Raw genomic sequence first — 25,043 nt, forward strand, 5'->3', positions numbered from 1 at the left:
TGGGGACTAGGGAAAGGTGACATCTGGCTTCTGGCATTGGGGGGTTGCCTGGGACTAAAGTGGAGGGGCAGGCCACAGAGGTATGTCAGGGCTCCTTCGAGGGGCACTCGGCAGCCAGGGGGAGCTGCTGGCCTCATCCCCACTGCAGGGATGACACGACCCAGGTCCCGCCCCATTCATTCTTTCATTCATTCACTTGCTGACTCACCTTTTGTCACCATTTGCTGAGATGACCTCACTTGGGGTCTTGTGCAAAAGGACCTGAACAATTTGTCTGGGCTCAGTGGGAGCACACCTGTTCCACGGCCCGCACCACCCCTGGCTCTCTGTGCGATCCTGGGCAAGGGACTGAGGACCTGGGTTGTGTCATCCCTGCAGTGGGGATGAGGCCAGCAGCTCCCCACTGGGGTAGCTGAACAGGGAGCCGGGGCCTGCCCACAGCAGGTGCTGCAGGAGGCGGGCCGTCCTGGTCACCGTTATTATCAGTGTCCTTGTGAGGTCCCCGAGTGCCGGGCAGGGAGCTGCCACCGGCCCCCGAGGCCCTGGCTTCATGGCCAGTGTCACACTGAGGTTTCATTGTCTAACCCCCTGTCCGTCTTTCTCAAGGAAGGTCATCTCTTTCAAGCATCTTCTGGCTTCTAGATGCAGCAAGGAATCCTTCGGGGGCGGTGGGGGGCGGGGTGCGGCCAGGAAGCAAGAGGTAGGGATGGAGCTTGGAGCGGTCATCGGAAGGCAGGGCGCGCGCCTGGCCCCCTCTAACTGCAGTGTGAGCTGGAGCTCGTCTCTTCCTGCCCCCGGGCCTCGGTTTCCCCAGTGGTACAGCAAGGGTGTAGGGCTGGACACCCTCCATGCCCTGGAAGGGGCCTTTCTGTGTGTCATCCTGTTAGTAACGGTTTAGCCTGTAATCACATCTGCCCTGGGAAGAACTAACACAGCGTTTCTTTAAATGGGGCTCTAATTGCGGCTTGTAGTGGAGTCAGATGCTCCCCATCCCCCAGCTGGTCTGAATCAGGGAGGCTGTCCCGACCTGCCCTGCCAGGCCCAGGAGTCCCCTGGGATGGCTCTAGCTGTCCCCCGGTCGGTGACGGGTCAGGGACTGACCTCTCCTGAGGACCTACTGTGCGCCGGGCCCTTTCCATCCTAAGGGCTCTGGCTCATCTCACTACGGCTCTGGGAGGTGGGGGCCACTGAAACCACTTTTCAGAGAGAAAAATGTGCGGGGAAGTACAGTCACTTACCCGAGGCTGCTCGCTAGGATGCGGCAGGGCTGGGATTTGAACCCAGATCTGTTTGATTCCAGGGCTTTGTTCTCAGCCTGAAGCTGAGGAGACACGCCCCCCACCCCGGCTCAGTCAAACCTCCCTCCTGGGGGGCTCTGAGGGAGCACCAAGCACCGCCCGAGGCCCCTGCCAGCGCCCCTGTCGCAGCTTTCTCTGTCCGCATGTGACCACAGCCATTCTGCTCCTTCCCCAGTGGTTCGGACGGAGAACAGGGTGTTAGTGGACGTGGCCAGAGGCAGCTCCCCTCTCCTGGGGTGGGGCAGGGGCCTGCGGTTTCCCTGTTTGTTCTGGAGATCCCAGCCGCTTCCCCGAGGAGACAGCTAGCGGTTCCCAGGCCGCAGCCCCTCGGGTGGAGCCAGACCACGGCTGGCCAGCCTGGGAGCACTGCCCGCCAGCCCCACTGGGCTGTGCCAGGCCCTGGCGCTGGGTGGTCTGGGCAGGGGCCAGGGTGGGGGGGCTCGATCTGGGCTGTGCGACAGGAGCCAGGACAGAAGCCAGGCTCGGGGCTGCCCTGCCAGGGACTTGGGGCTGGGTGGGGGGGTCCTGAAGGCTGGGGATGGCTGGCCAAGGGGTAGAGACAGGCATGGGGCAAACATTGCCTTGTGGGGAACCCAGGAGGGAAGGCCCCAGCCCCCAGGCCCCTCTGAGGGCCTCAAGAGAAACATTCACCCTCCCCAGGATTGTCTCTGTTGGATGGTTTCAACCCAACCATTGAGTTGGTTGAGACAAAAGCCTACCTGAGAGCCTGGTGGAGAAGTCAGGGTGGCAGGCAGAAGACCTAGATCCCAGCTCCACCCTCCTCTGGACCTCAGTTTCTCCATCTGTACAACAGGAAAGGGACAGGAACCCATGCTTGACCAGAGCTCCTCCGCCTGGGTAGGCAGTAGGTGAGGGGTGGGTAGCCCAGGCTGGAAAGATTGCAGCTGTTCCCAAATTCACTTCCAGAAGCCTCTGGCACCACCTCCTCCCTGCCCAGCACACACCTTGGACGAGACCCAGAGGTGACACCTGCCGGAGTGGAAAGAGCTCCTGTGGGTTTTGGAGTCTGACAGCCCCCGGTTCAAATCCTGGCCGCTGGCCGTCTGTGATTTGGGCACATCCCACTCTCCCTGTGCCCTACAGCTTTAAGTACCATGGTGACCTCCTTCTCTCTCCAGCTGGGCTCTTCCACGGAACTCCAGACTCTTCCTTCCCAGCGACCTATGGGCACGTCCGCTCCCAAGTCCGATGGGCATCTCTAAGCTAACGTGGTCCAAACCGCGTCTGTATTTTCCCTCCACATCTGTTCCCCCATATCTATAAATGGCACTCCACCCAGGTGCCCAGGCCAAAAATCAGGGGGCATCCCTGCTTCCGCTATTTCCTCTGCTCCCCACAGGGAGCCCATCAGCAAGCCCTGCTGGCTTTAACTACCAAACATGTCTGGGATCCAGCTGCTTCCCGCCACCACCACACTTCGCCGGTCCAAGCCACCGCCACCTCCACCCCAGCAACAACTGCCCTCCGGCATCTCCTCCTGGCGTTCCCGGTCCCTTCCCTGCACAGCAGCCAGAGCGATCTTTCCTAAGCGTAAACCGGACCACATCACCCATTGTGCTGTGTGACTTCAACTTGTTGTCTGACCGTCTCTGGGCTGCCTTCCTCCCTGGCTTCCAGCCCTGACCTTTGGCAGAGGGACAGTGCAGCCCCAGGAGATCCCTCAGGAGTGGGGGGCAAAGGGCCCACGAAGCATCAAAACCTGCTGCGAGGTGGACGTCAGGACCTGCTCGTGCCCAGATAGCAGGCGGCAGCTGCTCGGCCTTGGCCCAGAGCTCTGGCAGGCAAAGGGGTGACTGGTCACATCTCAGGCTCCTCCGGATCCTGCCTCCAGACCCTCCCCCACCCCAGCCCAGCCAGGCGTCCACAGGGCACAGCCTCTCCACTGCCCTGGTTTCCCAACCAGGTGACCTGAGTCAGGCTAATTCCAGGGCCCTAAGCCAGAGTGTACAGGCCCAGGCTGACCTCGGAGACCCCGGAGCCAGCCACCCTGCACGGGCAGGTGCAGGCAGGGGTTCTGCTGGAGGCCTAGGGTCATTCCCCACCAGGACGAGGGCACAGGTCCCGCAGGACAGGAGCTCCACCAGTGAGGTCTCTCCCCTGCCACCTTCGCAGCGTTACATTCCTGAGTCCTCCTCGCTGCTCCTTACCCTGCTATCGGGATGATGAAATCCCCCACTCGGGAGCCGCAGCGCTTGGCTTCCCATCCTTCACCCCTTGTTAGTGGTGTGGCTTTGCTTAAGTCACCAATTTCTCTCTGCTTCTGTTCCTTCATCTGGAAACCGGGGATAGAAACAGGCCCGCCCTCTGGGAGTGGGGGGTGGTAAAGGGCTAGGTGCCCTGTGAGGCAGTAGGAGCAGTGCTGGCACTGAGGATCCCATAGAAATGTTGGCCAGTGTGCCCGCAGCTCGGGTTCCGATGATCCTCGGCTCCCGCTCCAGCGGGTAGGAGGGACAGGTGGCTGCGGCTGGTGGCGGCTGGTGGTGGACCCCAACCCAGCGTGCCCCTCGGCCCCCGCTGCTTGCCTGGTGAGACCCATGTGTCCCCGCCCCCCATCCTAAGGCTGAGGAGCCAGAAGAGGGCCTGGAGCCATGGTCGTGGCAGCAACACAAGGAAGCCACCCAGAAACTCGGGAGACCAAATCCCCTTCTGAGAACTTAATCTCCCAGGCCCCCCACCCCCAACCCTCAGATCGGCTGGTGCTAGATCTCACTGGGAGGTCTTGGGTTAGCCACCAGGGCTAATTATAAACTCCGCGGGCTTGGGGCTCTTACTACCCCATCGAAGGGCTTCTGCGGCTCATGCGACCTGGGTTGTTGGCCTTGGAGAGATTAGCACCCAGAGGCCAGGGAGGGGATACGGGCTGCGAGTCCGGCAGGCCTAGGTGCAGCCTGCAGCTGGCACTTTCAAGCCATGGCCCCAGCAGGTCCCGCTCTGCCAAGCCTCTCCTTTCTCATATGCAAAACGGAGATGGTATTTTCTAGCTCACAGGATGGTGGGGGGCTTATATGTGACAAATGTACCCTCAAGGTGGCAACTTCACTACCATGTCTTGAGTGCTTTGGTGGGTGTGCGGTGCAGAGGGGGTATGTTACTCTCTCCTTCCCTCAATCTCAGAGCAATTTGCTGATGACCTTTTCATTCATGAGCTGGTCCAGCTTCTTGACAAACAGGACTAGGACTCCCAGGCCCATACTTGGGGTTTGTCTCAAGCCCCCCACCTGCTGTCTCCAGGGCCCCAGCTTCTTCTGCATGGTCTACTGTAGTAGATTCCTTGGGCAGCCAAGATGATCTTTTAAAAAATGATGTTTACTCCCCAGCTCCAGAACCTTCCATGGCTCCCCAGGGTGTTCATGGTCTACTTCCAGCTTCTTGGAATGGCATTTGAGGCCCTCCTGCCCCCACGTCCCCATGATGTCTCCTTCTGCAGTCTCCTCTGTACCCTCACGTCCCACCTCAGGGTTCCTCGGCCTGTCAAGCCCCAGCTCACTTCTTGCCTTCTCTGCCTCTATGCCTGTCCCATCGTGCCCCCTCCCCTGTTAGGTAGGTGCCCCCTCCCTGCCCCCATAGCTTCTTGCTTTTCTGCTGCACTGGGACAGCTCCTGGAAATCTGGGTCGTGAGATAGGAGCTTTCCCAGGACAGAGGCCTTCCCGTTCATAGCCATCTCCTGGGCATAGCACGGAGTAAAGCAGGGGCCCTGAGCTCGTTACCATCTGTCCGAAGGGGCTTAGTGCCAGAGCACCAGAGTGCTGGGGACTGTGCAAACAGGGGAGCCATATACCCTGGATGGGCAGCCATCTCTTGGCTCTGATCACCCATTGCCCTGCAGAAACGTGGGGCAGTACGTTTTTTGAAAAAGCCAGAGACTTCATTTCTCAGCCTCTTATGCATCTACATGGGGTCATAAGACTAGTTCTCACCAATGGATCATGGGTGGAATTGATGCGTGTCACCTCCAGGAAGAAGTAGTTAAAGAGGAGCGCCCCCCCTCCCCCGCCAGCCATCAATGTGCTGCTTGGACAGAACTTCAGTAGCTCTGGGGAGACAGAGCAGGGCATCCAGGACTTGGAGGGCAGAGCCACAAGGTGGAAAGAACCTGGGTCCCTGTCACCTGACCAGAGGCACCACCGGATGTTTGAGATAGAAATAAACTTTTTTTAAACAAATTTTATTGGGAAACCTGGGTGGCTCAGTGGTTGAGTGTCTGCCTTCAGCTCAGGTCATGATCCCGGGGTCCTGGGATCGAGTCCTGCGTTGGGCTCCCTGCAGGGAGCCTGCTTCTCCCTCTGCCTGTGTCTCTCATGAATAAATAAAAATAAGTAAATAAAAAATGAAAAACTTTTATTTATTTAACAGAGAATAAGGGAGCAGAAGCCAGGGGAGTGGCAGAGGGAGAGGGAGAAGCAGGCTCCCCACTGAGCAGGGAGCCCAACACAGGGCTCGATCCCAGGACCAGGTCCCAGGACCCTGGGATCATGGCCTGAGCCAGAGGCAGACGCTTAACCGACTGAGCCATCCAGGCACCCAGAATAAACTCTTATTGTGTTAAGTTCTGGATTTATCTGTAACACAAGGCAGGATTATGTGGATGAATAGAAGTGGATTTGTCAGCCCCTCTTTTTTCTTCTTCCTGAGAAAGCAGCTGAAGGACACTGGAAACCCCTGTGTTGTGGGCAGATGGTCACCACTAGCTTCTTTTTTTTTTTTTTTTAAGATTTTATTTATTCATGAGAGATACAGAGAGAGGCACAGACACAGGCAGAGGGAGAAGCAGGCTTCATGCGGGGAAGCCTGACGTGGGACTCGATCCCGGGTCTCCAGGATCACACCCTGGGCTGAAGGCGGTGCTAAACTGCTGAGCCACTGCGCTACCCACCACTAGCTTCTAATGGGGGTGGTGGATGGGTAGGACCCATCCTGGGCTGGGACCTCTGGCTTGCCCTCTGGCATGGATTATAGTTACAATAAAGGTGACAAGTGACATGAGAGCACGGGGGGCCCAGCTTGGGTGAGCAGGGCAGGGGGTGTCTGAGCACCGTGGATTCTTCTTGAAGCTCATGGCCCAGACTCAAGGTGGGAAGAGCTTTCTGCTCTGTGGGATAGAAGTGCTCACTACGTGCTTGACACTGCTGCCCTGGGCTCTCTACCTTCAGGTGTAGGGATGAAGCAGCAGCAGAGTTAAAGAACTTGCCCTGGGTCACAAACACATGCTCCCGCTTGTCTTGGGCTCCTGGGCCATACTTTCCAACCCCCTTAGTGTGTCCCAAAGTTTAACAGATGCTGTGGGTGCCCTGTTTGTCTCCTCTGAGCATCTCATGTTCCAGAACATGCCTGGGGGCTTTCTTTCAGTCCTCAGAGGCAAGTTGGAAGTGCCAGAGTATTCTCTTTCCGGGAAGCAGCCCCCATCCAACAAGAGTAGAGTTGGGGAATAAACGTCCCAGCTCCCTCGCCTGGCAGTGGGAGGATTGAGGCACATCCTCTACTGGGTCTCCCCATGGCCCAGGGTGGGCTTGAGCCCTACCTGCCCCTGATGGCAATCTGCTTCATAACTTACCTTTTATCAGCTTCCTTTCTCTGTCCTACCTCCCCGCTTTCGGCCTGGCTGGTGCCTTCCGTACTCTTTCACAAACCACTTGTACACAAATCTCAGGGTCTGCCTTTGGAAAACCCAACCTAAGACACAAAGTATGGGTTTGTACCCTGAGTCGCGGAAGTTGATCCCAGGTGGTACTGGTGAACTTTTAAAACTTGACTGCTCACCTGTGAATTTGAACCAGTGTTAGGAAATAATAGTAGAAGTAGGACAAACATTGTGACGGTGGTATGAGGGCATCTCTTCGCCCTGGCAAGAATGTAAGAATGCAGTTTTTAATTTTCTATCCCGGCATTAGCATGGCTGTGTTTTTTGCCAGGACTGCTGGGAAGTTCAGAGAGAAAGGCTGCTCAATTGCATTTTCTCCCTGAAGGATGGCCCACTTCTGACATGGTCTCTCATCTTTCCGAGCTCACACTTGACTGTGTGTTGAGTCACTAGCATTGGCTGCGTCAGAATTTTGTTGGCAGGAGGTTGGAAATGTATTATAAGCAAATAAAGAATGTCATCAAGTATAGGAGCTTTGGAATGGAATGTGCTGGAATTCGAATCTAAGCCCCACAGCTTAGGGGACCTTGAGCAATCACACCACCTCTTGGACTCTTGATCTCGGCATCTATACATGAGGGTGACGGGAGCCTACTACCTAGTGAAGGTTAAATGAACCGAATCCATAACAAGCATCAAGCACAGAGCTTTGGCAGATGGTAAATGATCACTGTGAATTGTTATGATGGTTACCATTCTAGGGACTGTCATCCCAGTTGAGGAGCAAACCTGTATACCCCAATGTCAGGTGCAATCCTGAGTCTAGTACCCAGGCCTGATCATCAGGAAGAGGAAAGAGATCACAATGGCCAAGCGAGGTCGAAGCTCTGTGAAGGCAAGGAGTCGGTCTGTGTTCTTTGCCACAAAATTCTTAAGACCTGGTACAGTGCCTCGCTCACACTCAACACAGCTGACCCTTGAACGCAAGGGTTAGGGGTGCCAAACTCCTGCAGAGGCAAAAATCCATGTATAATATTTGACTGCCCCCAAATTTAACTACAAACAGCCTCCTACTGACTGGAAGCCTTACTGATAATATAGTCAATTAATACATATTTTGCATATTGTATGTAGTCTAGACTGTATTCTTACAATGAAGTCAGCTAGAGGAAAGAAAATATTAAAAATCATAAGGAAAATACAGTTACAGAACTGTATTCATCCAAAAGAATCTGCAAATAAGTGGATCCATGCCATTCAAACCCATGTTGTCAAGGGATTTGTCGAATGAATGAATGAATGAATGATCAGACAGCCCCACTGGGCCAGGCCATGTGTCTCTGTGCGTAGGCGCCGTGCGGTGAGGGTGTCACAGGGCCCTGGGAGGGTTTCTTGCTGTGGGTTTCAGGGCCCAGAGGCATTCTGTTGGATTCTCACAGAACTCAGGACTGGATTGTGTCCCATTTTATGGTTAAGAAAACTGAGACACAGAGACACGAAGCACTTTGTCCAAAGTCACGCAGGTAAGGAGTGCTGAAGCCCCCAGGTCAGCAGGCGGCCCCTTCCTCCCGGCCCGACGCAACCGGCACTCCTGGCCCAGAGTCCAGCTCTTCCCAGAGAAACAAGCTTGTTTCTTTCTCTTCCTCACTGACCACAAAGACTCAGTTCTGTCCTCAGAAATATTTGGAAAGTTTTATTTAAATGTTTTGTGTTCCCTTTTAACCAACACCAAAAAGAGGGGAAAAAAATTTTGCCGTCCCAAACAGGAGTGTTCCTTCAGAGAGGAGTGGGCAATGCATGTTAAGAGCTGAGAAATGTCTGTCTGTCCAGGCTGCTGCTCTTCCCAGCCCAGGAAGCCCTGGGGTCGGATGGCCAGTTCCAGTTCACTTCTTGGGAGCCCCCGGCAGCCTTGGAATGAGTGAGCAAATCCCCTTCCTGTGGAGAACCTGGTCTCCCTTGCAGTAGGGACTTAGCATGATGGGGCCTGGTGGTTCCAGGAGGGGAGGGGAGTGGGAAGGTCAGATCCGGAATGTTCCATGGAAGCTCTGGGGCCTCCAGGTCTGGAGAAATGTGTTTGCTAGAAAAATAAGATGCTTTGAGAATTTCTGCAGTCTGTATTCTCTGCCTGCCCGAGAGAAACCTACTCTGTTGGCCAAAGGGGGCAGCAGGGAGGGAGCGGAGGCCGGAGGCCAGGAACTCGGCTGGCCCTGGTGGAGGATTCCAGAGGGGAGTGAGGTGGGCAGCAGACTTTGGTTTCCTGGGTCCTCTTTCTGGCAGCTGCAGAGGCTGTGAAGGCCTCCGCCTACCTGGCCCTTGAGGTGTGGGCTCCCAGGCGGTGGGCAGCACTGAGAGAGGGAGGCTGGCCATCTGTCATAGGTGGTGGGTGCCCAGGTCCTGGGCCCTCAGAATAGGATGCCCACGGGGAGCAGGGCCAGCAGGAGGAGCAGGGGACCTGGAGAAGAAGGGCCACCTGCCGAGCTGGCTGAGGCACAGTGGTCCTGGTTGGCACCGATGCAGGCCGCATAAGCCATCACGTGGGGGATGTAGTTCTGCTCGTGGACGCCGTGCAGCAGGTGTGCCATGGGACCCTTGGCGAAGACTGCTACGTCCTCCCCACCGTGGGTCTCGTGGCGCAGGGGCACCGCGGACTGCGCCTGGTAGTTGTTGTGAGCTGTGGGCCAGAAGAAACGCTTGCTGAAGGGCTGCCAGGGGACTGGCACTCTGCAGCAGCCGCCCTGCCCTTCCCGGCTGGCTGGAGCGCTCGCATTTTATAGAGGAGGAAACCGAGGCTCAGCGCGGGGACGTCATTTTGTGCAAAGCCGCGGGATTTGGGCCGGAGTCTGCTCCCTGCACCCCCGGACCCTCAGAGGAGAAGACTCAACCTCATCTGGGCTGTTTAGATTAGAAGCAAAGAGCCAGCTCAGGAGAGCCTCTCACCATCGGCCGCACGGTCAGACCCGCGAGGCCCAGTGGGGCATCGTGAGCAACCAAACAGTCAACAATATGGAACTAGACAAACACTGAGAAGGGCTCCGGCTTGAGGGATTATACAGCCAGCAACATGTGCCGGGCGCCAGGGTAAGCCCCTCAGACCCAGTTAGGCGGTAGAATCTTCTAGGGAAGAAAGGGAAGCCGAGAGAGGCAGAGTTCGCATGCCCAGGGCCACAGGGCTGCTCCGCAGAAGGGGATTGACTTGAGGTCCTTCTCACCCAAGTCCTGGCCGTTTGGAGCCCTCCCCGCCACCCCAGCCCCGGATTTGGGCAACCTCACCGTAGTCCACCATGGAGACGTTCTCTCGCTCACCGCCCACCACCTTGTAGCCAGGCCCGTTGCCATACAGGATGGCCGTGAAGGGCTTCTTGTCCGTGTCACTCACCATGGGGGCCAGACCTGCACAGGAAGGCATCGGCCCAGGAGTCAGGTTGGAGAACCAGGAGGAGAGTCCCGGGCCCTCGCTTGGAAGTCCCGAGAGCGCCTTTGAAGAACCTTGAGCCACTCCTTGAAGCCACCTTCCAACCCTGGTTTATTTCCAACTATTCCTCAGTTTTCACTGTGCCTACAACCCTCCCACCTGCTGGTCCACCTGTGTGTCCACCCATCCATCAGGCCATGCATCCATCCTCCTCCCTCGTCCTTCTATCCACCCATCATCCAGGTAGCCACCCATCCACCCACCGGAGCGCTCACTTCAGTCCGTCCCCTTACCTTGTGACCACGCGCACCCCTACAGCACCTTCACTTTCTTATCCGATTCTCATGGAGTCCCACATGGGCCAGGCCCTGAACTCACTGGCTCTCCCACCCTACTCCCGCTCCCGGACAGGCGGCCCCTGGGAATGCCCAGTGCCCACCCCAACAGAGGCCCACCTACCAAAGATAGAGTTGCCCCGGGGGGTGTACCCGCCAAAGGTGAAGACGTGGGAGTGGTCCGCAGTGACGACGGTCAGCGTGTCTTCCAAGGAGGTCATGACGCCTGCCTTCCCAATTGCCCGGTCCATCTCCACTGCCTCGTGCAGCGCCTGCTTGGCCTTGCCCTCGTGATGCCCGTGGTCAATCCTGCCTCCTTGAGACACCAGGGTGAAGGCCTTGGGTAAGAGGGAGGCCTGCACCCCCAGGTCCTGCCACAACACTACCGCCGGATTAGCTGTTCTCTGACGGGGAACGGCCACGGGCCAAGTACCGTGCCAGGCATGTTATGCTGCCGCTCAACCTTCACAGCAGCTCGGGGAGAGCAAGTCGTGGACTAAGGGCCCACACACGGCGAGGGCAAAGCCAGGATTTAAAGGAGATCCGCCTGACTGAAAGCTTGAGCTCTGTCCGCCACCCCACACGGCTCTCCGTGCGGCTTCTTCACCTGCTTGAAGGCGTCCGAGACCTCAGACAGGTAGAGACGGGAACCAGCGTGCCTAAGTGCCTACTGGGTGGTGCCAGGCATAACAAGCTGGTGTCTTGTTCCCCCTTCACAACAATCCTGGGCAGAGATGGGCACGATCAGTCCCGTTTACCGATGGAGCAACTGAGGCCTCAGGTACCAGGGTGATGTGCCCAAGGTGGGGGGACTGGGATTTGAACTCAGGCATAAATGCTCATTCTCAGTGCCCAGGGGGTGCCCAGGCAGGCCTTCATAAAGGACTCTGAAGCCTGTGCCACCTCTCCTAGGTGAGGAGCTTTGAGCCTGGCGAAGGGCTGCGTGACCCAAGGTGACCCCTCCTGTCTCTAACAGGAGGTCGCTGCCGGAGTGGACACTCCCAGTTCTGAGGGTCCTGAGCCTGGGTGTCCTCCCTTTCCACTGGCCTGAGCCTCACCACTCTGGCCTGGCAGGCTGGCAGGGTGGGTCCTCCCTTTGTTGTGGTTCTGGGAGCAGTTACAAAGAGGACTGCTCCCGGGGGAGCCCGTGTGCTCACCACCACTGGTTCCTGGCCGGGTCCCTGGCGTCAGAGGCCCATTTGGGCCAGGCTGAGACCGCCATGCTGGAGTGGGAACCCCGGGGTTTGGCAAGAAAGTGGCCAAGCTGAGCTGGCGGCCGTTGGCCTCTGGAAGGCAGAGGGGCCTGAGTGTGTATTGTGTGTGTACAAATATATCTTTGTGTGTGTGTGTGTGTGTGTGTACAGGGAGAGTTCAGTGAGGCAACATCAGGAACCCTGGGAGACAATGGCTGTTAGAACTTTGAAAGATTCCGGAAACTTTATCACTTCCTCACACTTCCTATTGTTACTGACTTAGCTATTGTGTAATCATAATAATGGTAATAATAGAAACATGGAATATTTATTTTCTGCTGGGCCCTGTTCCAGGTACTTTATGTCTCTGAACGCAATGGATGTTAATAACCCTTCTAAGACTATTTTTTACTTCCTCTTACAGAAACGTACGGGTAGAGGTCACACAGCCAGGATAGGGCAGCACCAGCAAAGAACCCAAGCCTGACTCCAGGGCCCCCCACCAGCGCCGGGAAACCACGTGAACGTTGGCGTAGAGCACTGCCAACTCCCAAAGGGACTGGCTCTCCCAGTCTGGGGGATCCCAGGATATCCCAGGACCTGCTCCGGGCCTGCTCTCAGGTGTAGGACTCACGAATTGGACTTGGCCCCACAAGTAAACACACGTTTACTCTTCTCATTTCTTTCTTTATTGAGGTTTACTCTTAAACTGTTAAGTTGGAGATAATTTGTTACCCAGTAACGAGTACCTTATACAATCTCCTGGTAAGAGCAGATGCCCACCACCCAGCCGAGGGCTCCTGCAGATTGATAGGCATCTGCGGAGGAGGACTCTGGGCCTGTGTCCTCGAGCCCAGCCAGGCAGTGGCTCAGAAGCAGATGTCCACCAGGCCTGCTGACTTGTCCTTTGGGAGGAGTGAAGCTGAGAGGCCTCAGGGAGGGACCCCCAAAAGGAAGGCTCCCACCTCCACTCCTGGGAAGCCTTCCTGGATTAGTTGGCCTGACAGGCTATCTTCATGCCCACAGGAGGACAGCTCGTTGGGCTGGGAGCTTCAACACCATGCATGACCCATCTTCCCCAAAAGGAATTTCCCCTTCTCTTCAAAAGTGGACAGCTGCCTTTGAGAGTTGGAGCACCCAATCCCCTCACCCCAAGGCTAGATACCCAGAAGTTCCCAGGGAAGTGGCCCTGCAGCCAGGCCTGGGGCCCTACCTTCCACCAGCAAGAAGAAGCCTCTGGGGTTCTTGCTCAGAATCTTGATGGCTATTTCCACCATCTCGGAGAGTGACGGGTCAGTCACGTTGTTCCTGTTCAGCTCGTACTGCATGTCCCCCGGCTCAAAGAGACCTGAGGAAGATGCAAGGAGGACGTGGATGGTGAGCTTTCCCGTGACCCTGTCAGGGGGAACCCCCACCCACCCAAGGAGCCTGGGCTGTCTCAGGGAACACAGGTTCCCCACATACAACTTGGGGTTAGAGCGAGCAGGGAGGAAGCTGGCCACAGGGGGCCCCTAAGTGTGCCCAGAGCTTTGGGAGCACTGCCCCCTTTCCCACATGCCGTTCTAAGCGGTTTGGAAGCACATATGCACCAACCTTCAAGATGGTACCCAAGAGTCCCTGCCTTCTGGAATTCACATACTTGTGTGTCCCCTCCTACACTAAGACTATCTTGTGCATCCAACAGAATGTTGCAGAAATGACGCTATGTCACTTCCAGGCCAGGGCATACAGTATTACAGCTTTAGCCTTACATACTCTTCTGGGGGAAGCCAGCGCCACGTCCTAAGGACCAACTCTGTGGAGAGCTCCATGTGGCAAGGACCTGAGGCTTCCTGCCATGCAAACAAGCCATTGTAGAAGCCCACGTCCCAGTCAAGCCTTCGGATGACTGTAACCTCATGGGAGACCAAGCTAAGCTCCTTGAAATTCCTGCCGCCAAGAAACTGTGTGAAGTAATAAACGTTTACTCTTCTCATTTCTTTCTTTATTGAGGTTTACTCTTAAACTGTTAAGTTGGAGATAATTTGTTACCCAGTAACGAGTACCTTATACAATGCATTGGCTCATGTGTACTCATGACAGTGCCGGGGTAGGCCCTACCATCGCCGCATCTTACAGAATAGTTATTATTCCTACTTTACAGAAAAGAAAACTGAGGCACAGAGAGGAATCACTTGCCCAAGGTCGCACAGCTTACAGGTGATAGAGTGGGAAGATCCACGAGTGGGCCTGTTGTGCTACATGGGAACATGCACAGCTCTACACAGCCTGTGTGTGTGTGCGTGTGTGTGTGTGTGTGTGCATGTACACACGCGTGTTGTGTCTGGGGGATCCTCCTCCAAGGGGCCCAGCTTTGAGCCCATAACCCCTAATGACACACCCAGGACTAGGGGCTGTGCTCCTTGGGAAAGGTTTGCAGAGATTTTGCCACCACTCGCTGGGCACAGCAGCCAGGTGGGACAGGGGACCCAGGTGTTGGCAAGGTGGGGCTCAGGGCCTCATTTCACCAAGCCAGGGCCCCTCCCCTGCTCCCCACTCCCGGGGTACCGACGCCCAGTCACACCAGCAGAGACAACGTGGTGGGCTTCTGCCTGGGTCACACAGCAGGGCTGGCTCCAGGCCACCTGCCCCAGCCAGGGGTCAGATTTACCGGGGCCATGATGCTAATGGGCCCAGGAGCCCGCCGCAATCTCTTCCCCAACCTGAGCGTCTCTTTCCCTTTGTGTTCAGTGGAACCATTCACTCTGCACAGGCAGCAGATTTCAGGCCCAATTCTGTGAACCAGAACCCCCCTTCCTCACCTCTTCCAGGTCCTAGAGCCTGAGAGCCAAGGTCTCTAAGTACGGGGAAGGCTGGGGCCTGGACCCCCCAGGTCTGGACTCACAGCCCCAGCCCCAGGGCACCCAGTTGGGTGTCCTCCACTCCACCCACTCCACTTACCCAAGAGGTAGTCCACGGTGTAGGGGTCGAGGGCCAGGAGTTCCGTGCGGTTCCAGACGTAGTGAGAGTGCTAGGAAGAAGGGCCTCTGTCAGCCACGTGGGGGCTGGGTGGTTGGAGGGCTGACCCCAGAAGGGCATGTATTTGTTTCCTTTAGCCATTTACTAATCCCTCCCTGAGGATCTACTATCTCTGCCTTCAAGGCATGACAAATAGGCAATTCAAATGCAGAGGTATGAGAATTGAGAGACAGGGTGTGTGTTTGTTTGTTGTGAGCCCAGAGGCAAGATCGAGGAGGGCCTCCTAGTGAAGGTGAAGTCCTAATGCGGCCCTAGAGGACAGGAAGCCCTTGATCAGTCTAGGGTCAGGAAGGAGAGTTTTGAGCAACAGGGGAGGATCGTGGGGTCAAAAAAGCTGAAGATATGGGTCGCCAAGGGGCCTTGGGTATCCACCAGGTGTGGGTTGAGTCAAGGAGGAAGTGAAGCCTAAGCTCTGCCCCAGGGACCCCAACCAAGAGGGTGACAGAGGAAGTGCTGCTTCCCCAGGACAGAGGCCACGGGAAGAAGCCAGCGGACGCATCTGGAGATGGCACCACTTAGCGCCTGGGGGTGGGGGTGGGGGCATGGCACTGCCGGGAATCAGCTGTGCAGCCTCAGGGCAGCCCCTATCTGGATTTGTGGTTTTGCAACCTCAGAGGCTGTTATGGGAAAAAGGGCGGGAAGGCCGAGGAGGTGGGGCTTCCCCTGCCCTGCCCTGCTCAGCAGGTCCCGCTGTGTTACCTCATCCGGTTCTCACGTTGGCCCTGGTGCTCACATTGGCCCTCTGAGGGAGGTACTGTTACTCTCATTTTGCAGACAAGGACACTGAGACACTCAGCGGGCAGGGGAGTCTGACTCCAGGATGCACTGTTAAGGTACGATCTGAGGCATGTACGGCCTGCCTGGGACCCTGTCCGGCCCAGTGGTGTGGGTCCAGTCTCTCCCTCTTGGAGTTGACACCGAGCTCCAGGGCTGAGCACTTGCCCAGGCCAGGAGGACTAAACCCTGGCTCCAGGTTCTACGGAGAGAAACTGAGGCTGGGAAGAGCAGTGTGTCTCTGGCCCTGCCGGGGCTGACTCAGAGCAATGGAAAGGGTTCACAGAAGCTCAGTCCCACCCTCACCCACCCTGTGGGGGCCATCCTCAGGCCCCTGCCCCCACCTTGCTTTTGGCCCGGCCTCATCCCACAAGGCCTCCCCAGGGGCCGGTCCTGGAACCCTCAGAAATCCAACCCCAGAGTGACATCAAAGCGGCTCCCAGGCTGCTCCCCACTGTCTTCACTCCTGACCACAGTCATTTCCAGACCCCATCTGCTCCAGGCCCAGCGGCCGCCAGAGCTTCTCCAGGGAGCCGGTGCTCAGGCCCTTCCAGCGCTCCAGCCTCCCAGCCCCAGCACGTGCCTCGCCGGGGGCCAAAGCCAGCTCACCATGGTTGGCTTCCACCTCCCACCATGGCTCACACGCTCCCCCCCCACCTCCACCCTTCCTCCTCCTCCCCAGGGCTCATCAGCTCCTTCCTTGTGGTCTGATCCCTCTGGGTTCCCGTAGGTCCTGGGCTGCCCGCCACCCGAGCACACAGTGATCCACAATCCCTTGACCATCTGATTCATCCTTTGGCATTCACGCCCAGCGAGCGGCCCTGCACACAGTAGGGGCTCAGGTGGCCTGAATGTCCATGCAGGCCCACCCTCCCCACTGTCTAGCTCTCCGGCGGGGGGAGCCCTCCTCTGAAGGGAGGAATTGACTGATCACCTACTGTGTGCCATTCATGTATCAGACCACTTGGGCCCATCAAGGTAAGAATTACAACCCCATTTACAGAGGAGGAAACAAACTGAGATTCAGAGAGGGGTCCTCCAACCCTTCCCACCACAAGCCGTCCCTGCAACCAAGCCAGCTGGTTACCTTGTGTCTCGGTTTGAAGTTCTTCCAGATGTCGATGAGGTTCAGGCCATCCAGCCTCGTGCCCCTGGACTTCTCGTCCATCTCATACTCCACATCTGTTCTATTCTTGGGGAACATGTACTTCCGGCCGCCCCCCATGATCACCTACAGGGGACAGGAGCCATCAGCACCCCAAGGGTTCCAGGCTTCAAGAGCTGGACTCCTGGAGGCGCTGGGGTCAGTGTGGATGCCTCTCCAGCTTGGAGAGTCTTGGGTTTGGTCCACACTGCCCACCCTGGGCTTCTGCTTTTCCACTTGGGGAGATGAAATCATGAGTATATGGGGACCATGGTTTGGGGCTTCTGGGTGAAATATTGGCGGTACTGACAATTCCTCGTACCTGGCTTTCCAGAAGCCTGACTCAGCTCCTACTCGTGTAAGAATAACACCATCTAGGGAGCACTCACTGCATGTCAGGCACTGAACTCTAGATACGTTATCTTAATCAACTTCGTTACCAAGGCCGCAAGGGAACCTGTGTCCCCATTTTCCAACTAAAGAAATGGGAGCAGCAATATGGTTTTTCTCCCCCTAAGGGCACACGGCAAGGGGCACAGTCAGGATTCGAACCCGAGGCTTCGCTGCCCCCAGCACGGGCGCCTGGCGCATCTGCAGAGCTCCCTCTCCCCAGTGGGAAGCAGCGGGCCACAGGCCAGAGGCCTCTGCCAGGGAGGTCTCGGGGCAGCCCAGCCGGGAGCCTGGGCAAACAGTGGCCAGCGCTCACGTCTGTGTAGTCCCCGCCAGGCTAATTTTACTCACCACGGCTGGCGTGCGTGGGCGGACGGACGCGGGACTGTTTGTTTTCCTTGGGAGCCCATGTTTGAAGTCCTGACTATTTTTAAAATGGGGCCAAGAGCATAACAGCCACCGCCTGCGGTGACCACCACACCGGTGTCCTCCTGTCACCGCAGGCGCCAGGCCAGGCCGCCGCCCCTGGACACCTTGGGCGAGCAGAGCGCTACGGCTGGCCTCAGGTCCTCCGTCCCCGGCCTGGCATCGCCCAGGTTCCCTTCTGTCCCTTCCGCTTGCTTCCCTCCTGAGAACCCAGGAGTCCAGGCGGGGAAGGTGCCCAGGGCCAGCCAGGGCCACAGGGACCCAGAAAGGGCACAGGCCTGACTTCCAACTTGGGTTTGACTCCGACTGTCACCTACGGACCAAGGGCCTGGCGCTTAACCCCTCTGAGCCTCAGTTTCCTTATCTGTAGGATGGAAGGAACGTCCACCCGCGGGATGGCTGCAGAAGGAAGTGCAGGAATAGGACGGGGTCCCGGCGCCCCGCGGCCCCAGTGCAAGGTGTTCTCAGCGGCAGAAGCGGCGGACACCAGGGCTTCCAGCAAGGCCACCGTGGGCCCCAGCCAGGAGCTCTGGGGGCGGGGTGGGCCGTGAGGGGAAGGAGAGGGGACCCCGGGTCACCGGCCCCCGGCTCCCCACCCCCGTTCCCACAGAACCTGACCCCTTGGCATTTTCAGAGTGGAAAATGAAGCCCCCAATCTTCTTGCCTGGAGCCTCATCATTTCCAGCTCCAGCAGGGACTTCACACGCTCATTAAACTCCCAAATAACAGACTTGCTGTTTGGCTTTGGGGTTTGGGTTTGTGTCTTTCTTTCTTTCTTTCCCTTTTTTTTTAGCAAAAGATATTTATTTTCAGGGCGGACACCAGGAGTTGTGTTTCATGTGCAGCCTGGGGGCTGGGGGGCTTTGGGGCGGTGGAGGTGCAGAAGTGGACGGGAGGGCAAAGTGGGATGGAAGGAGAGAGTGGGGGGCAGTCTTCACCCAGGCCCAGCCCAGGCCCATCCCCTCAGTCACACCCCAGCTCGTCCCCCAGGGGCCCGAGGACCCCCGTCCACCCTCACCCCACGGAGACATCTTCCCTAAGCTCCTGTCCCCCTCTCAGGCTGCTCCTGGCACATGTCCCCGAGTAGCAGCCCCGTAATTACACCCTGCACTTGTACAACAAATGTTCTCACATCCATGACCTCATCTCGGCCTCCAGCGGCCCTGGGAGGGGGGCAGGTGGGGCTTGCTATTCTTGTTGCACAGGTGGGGAAACTGAGGCTCAGGAAGAGGAAGCAGCTTGCGCCAGGTTGTGCAGCAGGTAGAGGCACAGTCAGGACAGAGGTTTGCCTCGGATGCATGCTCGCTTGGAGGGGTCACCGCAACTGTGTGTCTAATCCACTGCTTGGAAAGGGAAGTTATGGGTGGGTAGGGGGGCCTTGAGAATGGGGTGGGGAGGGTGGTGCATGGGGGACAGAGGGTGGGTCTGGGAGCCAGTGCGTTTGGCTGCAGGTGGTAGAAACAGGTGAGACCTGGGGCTTTCTCTGAGCCTCACTGAAACCCCACTTTAGTTTCAGGGAGCTAAGGTCCCTGTGCCCCCTCGCCAGACCCCAGCAGCGGGTAACAAGAGCCTAAGAAAAGGAAGAAGCCAGAGGTCCTCAGTTAAGAAGACAGTAGGGGCCCCTCTGAGTACCACGGGAACGGTGTCTGGGCTTCGGGCGTGCACCTGCACACTCGAGCCTGCCTGCTAGGACAGGGATATGTGGCTTGTGCATAATGCTACCGTTTTCTGAGAGCTCACTAGGTGTCAGGCCTCCCTAAACTCTCAGGATTATTTGATTTGGATCTCGCAATGGGCTTGTGAAGGAGGCACATTTCGGGCTGTAAAAGGGAAGCTATAGAGGTTAACTGACCCAAGGTCACACAGCTAGCCAATGGCAGGGCAAGGGTTTGAGGCCAGGAAGTTTTAAAAATGAGAGCTTGTGCTAACCACTGGCCACACCACCTCTTCTCTGGGCTTAACTGGTCGAGCGCACGGGACATGGGCCTGTCTGTGCATGTGGGAATGTGCAGGGCAGGTCCTCCCCTTGGAAGGCCACTGTGTCACCCCTACCTTCCCATGTTGGTGGGGGCGGGGGGCAGAGGGGTGCTGTTGGTGCAGCGCCAGATTCCAATTTACGGAATAATCCTTGGGCGCCTGATTCTTGGGGTGTGGTGGCAGCTACATCAGGGCTTATCCCTCAGCCCCACCGCGGAGAAAGCCTCCAGTGCTTCCCTGCCCCAACCGCAAATCCCCTAATGGGCTGGGAGCCTCCCAGGTGTGTGGGGAGCCAGGCCGAGCTGCTTTTCCTTCTCCTGAGCCAGCAGAGGCCTGAGGCCCACCAGAGGCCCCGCCTCACAAGCCTGCCCCTCCCTGATCGCCCGCACCCCCACACTCGCCTCGATGTCCTTGACGTTGTGCATGAGCTGGTAGGCAATGTCCTTGCAGCCCTGGCTTAGGGCCTCCGGGGGCATCTCGTTGTCCGAGTACCAGTCCCGGTCAGCGGAGTGGGCGTAGGCGGCACTGGGGGTGGCGTGGTTCACCCTCGTGGTGGTCACAATGCCCACAGATTTCCCTGGGGTGTGGGAGAGGACGGTTGGCTTCGTCTGGGGATGGGGGGCTGTCCAAGCTGTCTTCTCCTTGCCTCTCCTGACTAAAGACTGGCCTCCCATTGCTTCCACGGACTGCCTGGACCTTGGGCTCCCCGGCAGTACCTGGGGGTGGGGGGGGTGATGCTGGCTTCCAACTGCCCGGCAGCACAGCTCACTTTGCCTCTGTGGCTTCCCCTCCATCATCTGCCCGCAGGGTCCCCTCCTCAGGGCCCTCTGATGGTGTGGCTCTCTCACCTTGTCAGTCAACCTCATACCCTGACCCCAAAGTGGACCAGGGCCTCCCACTTGCAGGGAGGAAGGGAGAAGTAGATGCTGAAGTGCTATGGGGCCTGCACCAGGCTACGTTCTCTACCTTCCTCACGCCATACCTAGGAGGGGGCCATGTCTTCATGTCCATTTTATTGTCAGATAAATAGCCTCAGGGAAATGAGCCGGGACCAGAACCCACATCTGAGTAACCCCTAAGCCACTAGCCTTCCCTGCTGTGGAAAGGATTCCAGGAATATCTCCCAGACTCCCAGACATCAGAGCTGGAGAGCATCCTTCTCTGCCCTCTCCCCATTATCCAGTGGGGCAGACTGAGGCCCAGACAGGTCATGGAGCCGGGCCCCACTCCCTGCCACTTCCCCACTCACCAGCGTCCTTGGCCCAGCGCAGGATGGAGGTGACCTCGTTTCCCTGAGTCGTGTTGCACTGGGTGCGCTGGGTCGCGGCGCTCACGCCCACCGTGCCCTCGTTGGCCTTCACTCCACACAAGTAGGCGGTGGCAGTGCCTGCGCTGTCAGGGACCTGAGCGTTGGTGTTGTATGTCTGCAGGTGGGTGGGAAAGGAGGGTCAGGGATTGGCCAGGCCTCACGGTGGCCTTCACCCCAGCCCCCCTCACACCATGAGGACTGGGGCATGATGGAGACAGAGAGGCCTCCTGTGGCCTTGGCCAAGCCCTGCTACCTACCGAGGTCCCCCCAGAGCCACAATATCACCTAGCTGCCTGCTTCCTGTACCCTGGCAGCCAGGGCAGCGGGAAGGGGTGAATGCAACCCTACGGCATGCGGAGGGCTGGGGTCCAGATCACTGGGACCTCTCTCTGGGTCTGGGGTTGTAAGATCCAGTAAGGGAGCGGGGTAGGCAGGTGAGTCTTGGAGAAGGAAGGAGGAGGTGGTTCTTGAAAAAGTGATGTGGGGAAGCTATGGAAAGGGAGTAACTGGGTGAGGGAAGCAGGATCTAGGATGGGGAAAATGGGGAAGAGGCTCCCTTCTCTTCCCCATTCAGACCTCTAGTTGAGACCCTGAAACTATTTGCCTGTCTTCCTTCACACCAGACTGAGAGCCACAGAAAAAAATCCCAGTCCCTGCCATTCCCCCAGAAGTGAGCCCTGGGCCTGACCCAGAGTGTCCAGAGGATCTTTATTATATAACGCCTCCACAGTCGCCACCGCCACCACCAGGGACCCCAATAACAAGAGCTGCAGTCACTAGGGACCCCTGGGTGGCCAGTGCTTGAGTGTCTGTCTGCCTCTGGCTCAGGGCTCAATCCCAGGGTCCTGGGATCAAGTCCTGCATCAGGCTCCCTGGGATGAGCCTGCTTCTCCCTCTGCCTGTGTCTCTGCCTCTCTCTCTGTCTCATGAATAAATAAATAAAATCTAAAAAGAAAAAAAGAGCTGTAGTCACTAATCTAATCCACTTGGAGGTGCCTGGGAGGGGATGACGGCAGCAGGACTGGCACAGAAGCATATACACCGCGTGATTCCGTGCATAGCAATGACAAAAGCCGAACAGCTTCTCTGTGGTGTTGGAAGTCGGTGGGGGTCAGGGGGACAAGGGGCTGGAGGGGAGCTGGGGGCCTTTTCTGGCTGCTGTCACGTTTAGCTTCTTAGCCTGGACGCTGGCTATACAGAAACATGCCGTTTGCAAAAATTCAAGGTGGGCTTGGGCACATGCATATTATACCTCAATTGATTTTTTTTTATGATAGTCACAGAGAGAGAGAGAGAGAGAGAGAGAGAGAGGCAGAGACACAGGCAGAGGGAGAAGCAGGCTCCATGCACCGGGAGCCCGATGTGGGATTCGATCCCGGGTCTCCAGGATCGCGCCCTGGGCAAAGGCAGGCGCCAAACTGCTGCGCCACCCAGGGAACCCTCAATTGATTTTTAAATCCATGACTAAAACCCTCAAAAGCAAGTCTTGAGTCCTCATTTCACAGTGGGGCCCACAGAGACCCCAGGAGGGCTGACCGCCTTGCCTGCAGGCTCGGCTCCCCGACCCTTCCTCGCTGCAGCCGAGAGGTGGGAGGCTTGGGCGTGTGGGGCCGGGCTCACCTTGGAGAGGGCCACGTAAGGGAACTTGTCCATCTCCAGCCTGGTCTCCTCCCCGGGGTTGTGGTGGAGCTGACCCTTGAGGATGCGAGTGGCCGTCACCGTGGAGACACCCATCCCTGCAGCAGGGGATGGAGGGGGAGGCTCAGTCCCCTGGGCTCCCTGCCTCTCCACCCCGGGCACCTACAGTTTTCCAGTTTGGTGCCAAGGCTGGCTGGGTGGTGGGCACCAGAGCGCAGCTCAGTAAATGTGACCCTGTGGCATCTTTTCCCTTCCTTCCCCAGACCCTCAGGGACTGCCTGGGAGAGCAAACCTCTTGGGTCCGAAGCCAGGCCCCCCATCCCAGGGCCCCAGCCTCATCCACATAGCCTGGCTCCCTGGGCCTCCACCTAGATGCCCCCACCTGGCCACATCCTTGGGGACCCCAGGTCTCACCATCTCCCAGGAACATGATGACATTCTTTGCCACGTTGGTGTTGAGATTCTGAAGCCTGAGGGCGTATTTCAGGGTCTGTTGAGCTTGGTCTCTCCAATACTTGGGGTCTTTCTCTTTCTCTGTATAGACAGAGAGGCAGTTATCTGGCAGGGGTGGGAGGCAGCTCCCCATCCCCACACATCACAGATACCCCAACTTCTCATGCCTGAGGGCAGGGCAGGGCTGCCTGGACTTGGGGGAGGGAGCGGGGCTGTCTCAGCCAGCCATCGTTGGTCTGTAGACAGACATAGGCCAGTCCAACCCTCTGAACAAGCCTGTGGACCCTGGGCCTTCTTCTCCCCATGTCTCAGACTTGAAGAAACCAAGGCTCAGAGACACGAACCAACGTGCCCAAGGCCACACAGTTCTGGCGCCACCCTCCAGAACCCACGCTGTTTCCTTCCACCCAGTAGAGAGAGACATTCTGCTAAGGCAGCAAATGAATTGTGCAAGCACAATTAAGAGGGTAATGTTTAATCTGTTCAAGAGAACAAACTACTTTCACCTGAAGGAGTCCCCAGAGGTATCCAGCCATCAATTATAAACTCTGCTTGGCTTATTCATTAAAGTCAACAGAAACCTGAGTTAGCAACAGCATTGATAGCAGTACTGGAAAACAAGACAGCCTTTTGTTTAACGAATCAGATTTAAAGTAGCCACGCACAATCTCACTCCTGTTAGGATGAATTAGCAAAGAGGATGTTCTGTGTCCCCAGTCTTGAGAAAAACTGGGAACCAGAATGCTCTTCTCTGTCCCTCACACCCCCGCCGCCCTCCATGTGCCGAACAGTCAATCCTCCAAAGGAAAGAACACAGCTGTAGTGCCCGACAGACCTCATTACAACCACAGCTGTGCCAAGTACCCCCCAGGGGGCGGGTCACAGCTCCCTGAACCTCCATTTCCTTCCCTGTCAAATGCAGTCCTTTGTAGATGCCTCTTGGGGTCACTCTGAGGGCCAGATTCAATAAATGACACACCTGACTACGGGAGGTCACCATCCCCCAGGCCCAGGAATTCCTTGCCGGAGCTGGGATCCCTTGTGCCCAGGTGACTGTCGGCCCCTCGCCCCCGACAGCCCCCAGCCACCACTCTTCTGAAGGTGTCTGCTGACTTAAACTGCAGACCTCTCGGGCAGAGACCCAGCTGGAGTCTGGGGAGCTAAGGCCCTCCCATCCAGCTGTGTACCTTTAGGCAAACCCCTTCCATCTGAGTCTCTGCCTCCAGGAAAATGGGAGTGCATGGCTACCTACAGGCAGTTTTAGGATTGAGATCAAGTCTCAACAAATACCAGAGCCAGTGGTTTTGATCAGGGGGTCCCACTGCCTCAGGGCTGGTTTCTATCTCCTTCCTGCCTTCCTGCACACACACCACAGTGGCAAGGCGTTGGTCAAGGAGCTACTCTGGCCATTTGGGTGCCATCTGGGTGGTGAAGATGGCACCATCATTCTTCTCGTCCTGATTTACCTACCACCAGGCCCTTCTTCCCCCTCCCCCAGCATTTTGGCAGCCACCTCCAACCCCCCATCCAACCAGGTGCTGCACTGACCCCAGCCTGCACTGGTCCTTCTTCTGGATTTCAGCTCTGATCCCAGTTCACCAGGTTCCCTACTCTGGATGCTCCCGGAGACTGGAAAAGACTGGCGAGAGCCCTTGTCTTTTTCCACCAGTGCCCCCCCAGCCTCCCCCCCACCCCGGCCCCCCGCCCAGGGCCTGACCCTGAGAAGGGTTTAGTGGATGTGAAGCTGACTTCATTGTCAGGGGACTGGCTTAAGCAATCATGGCTTTGGACAGCCGAGTCTCAGAGGCCATTGTTTTTAGAGAACATTAAATGACACGCACAAATGCTCAGAATATAATGCTCTGTGAAGAGTACTTGCCCGTATGTACGTACTGTATAATTCCATTTACGTGAAGTTCAAAACAGGCAAAACTCATGTCTGGTTGCAGGAGTGAGCCTGTGTTGCTTCCTTTGGCCTGGGGGGCAGGGTTGGTTGGGGAGTGCATAGGAAAGCCCTAGTGTCCCATGCCTGGAGATGGGTGGTGACTATCTCGGCATAAAATATGCAAAAACTCA

At 57.1% G+C, this 25,043-nt stretch overlaps 1 protein-coding gene and 1 long non-coding RNA gene across 3 annotated transcripts in view; one reads left to right on the top strand and one right to left on the bottom strand.

Moving 5' to 3' along the window:
- Window positions 1–8,576: 8,576 nt before the first annotated feature.
- The window catches only part of ALPL (alkaline phosphatase, biomineralization associated), a 53,970-nt gene continuing 37,503 nt past the window's right edge, over window positions 8,577–25,043 (bottom strand). For both annotated transcript variants that reach the window (XM_025447283.3, XM_025447284.3), the window contains exons 3-12: window positions 22,929–23,048; window positions 22,497–22,612; window positions 20,817–20,991; window positions 19,969–20,144; window positions 16,718–16,861; window positions 14,779–14,848; window positions 13,052–13,186; window positions 10,770–10,961; window positions 10,169–10,288; window positions 8,577–9,569 (exon numbers count right to left, since the gene is read on the bottom strand). In XM_025447283.3, coding sequence (XP_025303068.1) covers window positions 9,301–9,569; window positions 10,169–10,288; window positions 10,770–10,961; window positions 13,052–13,186; window positions 14,779–14,848; window positions 16,718–16,861; window positions 19,969–20,144; window positions 20,817–20,991; window positions 22,497–22,612; window positions 22,929–23,048 — 1,517 coding nt within the window. In that variant the 3' untranslated portion in view covers window positions 8,577–9,300. The remainder of the gene's footprint in view (window positions 9,570–10,168; window positions 10,289–10,769; window positions 10,962–13,051; window positions 13,187–14,778; window positions 14,849–16,717; window positions 16,862–19,968; window positions 20,145–20,816; window positions 20,992–22,496; window positions 22,613–22,928; window positions 23,049–25,043) is intronic.
- LOC118353935 (uncharacterized) lies at window positions 15,506–18,320 on the top strand. The gene is made up of 2 exons (XR_004813660.2): window positions 15,506–15,689; window positions 17,961–18,320. It is a non-coding gene; the product is annotated as an uncharacterized LOC118353935 (long non-coding RNA).

The sequence above is a fragment of the Canis lupus genome, chromosome 2, assembly GCF_003254725.2.
Source record: "Canis lupus dingo isolate Sandy chromosome 2, ASM325472v2, whole genome shotgun sequence".
Classification (NCBI taxonomy): domain Eukaryota; kingdom Metazoa; phylum Chordata; class Mammalia; order Carnivora; family Canidae; genus Canis; species Canis lupus.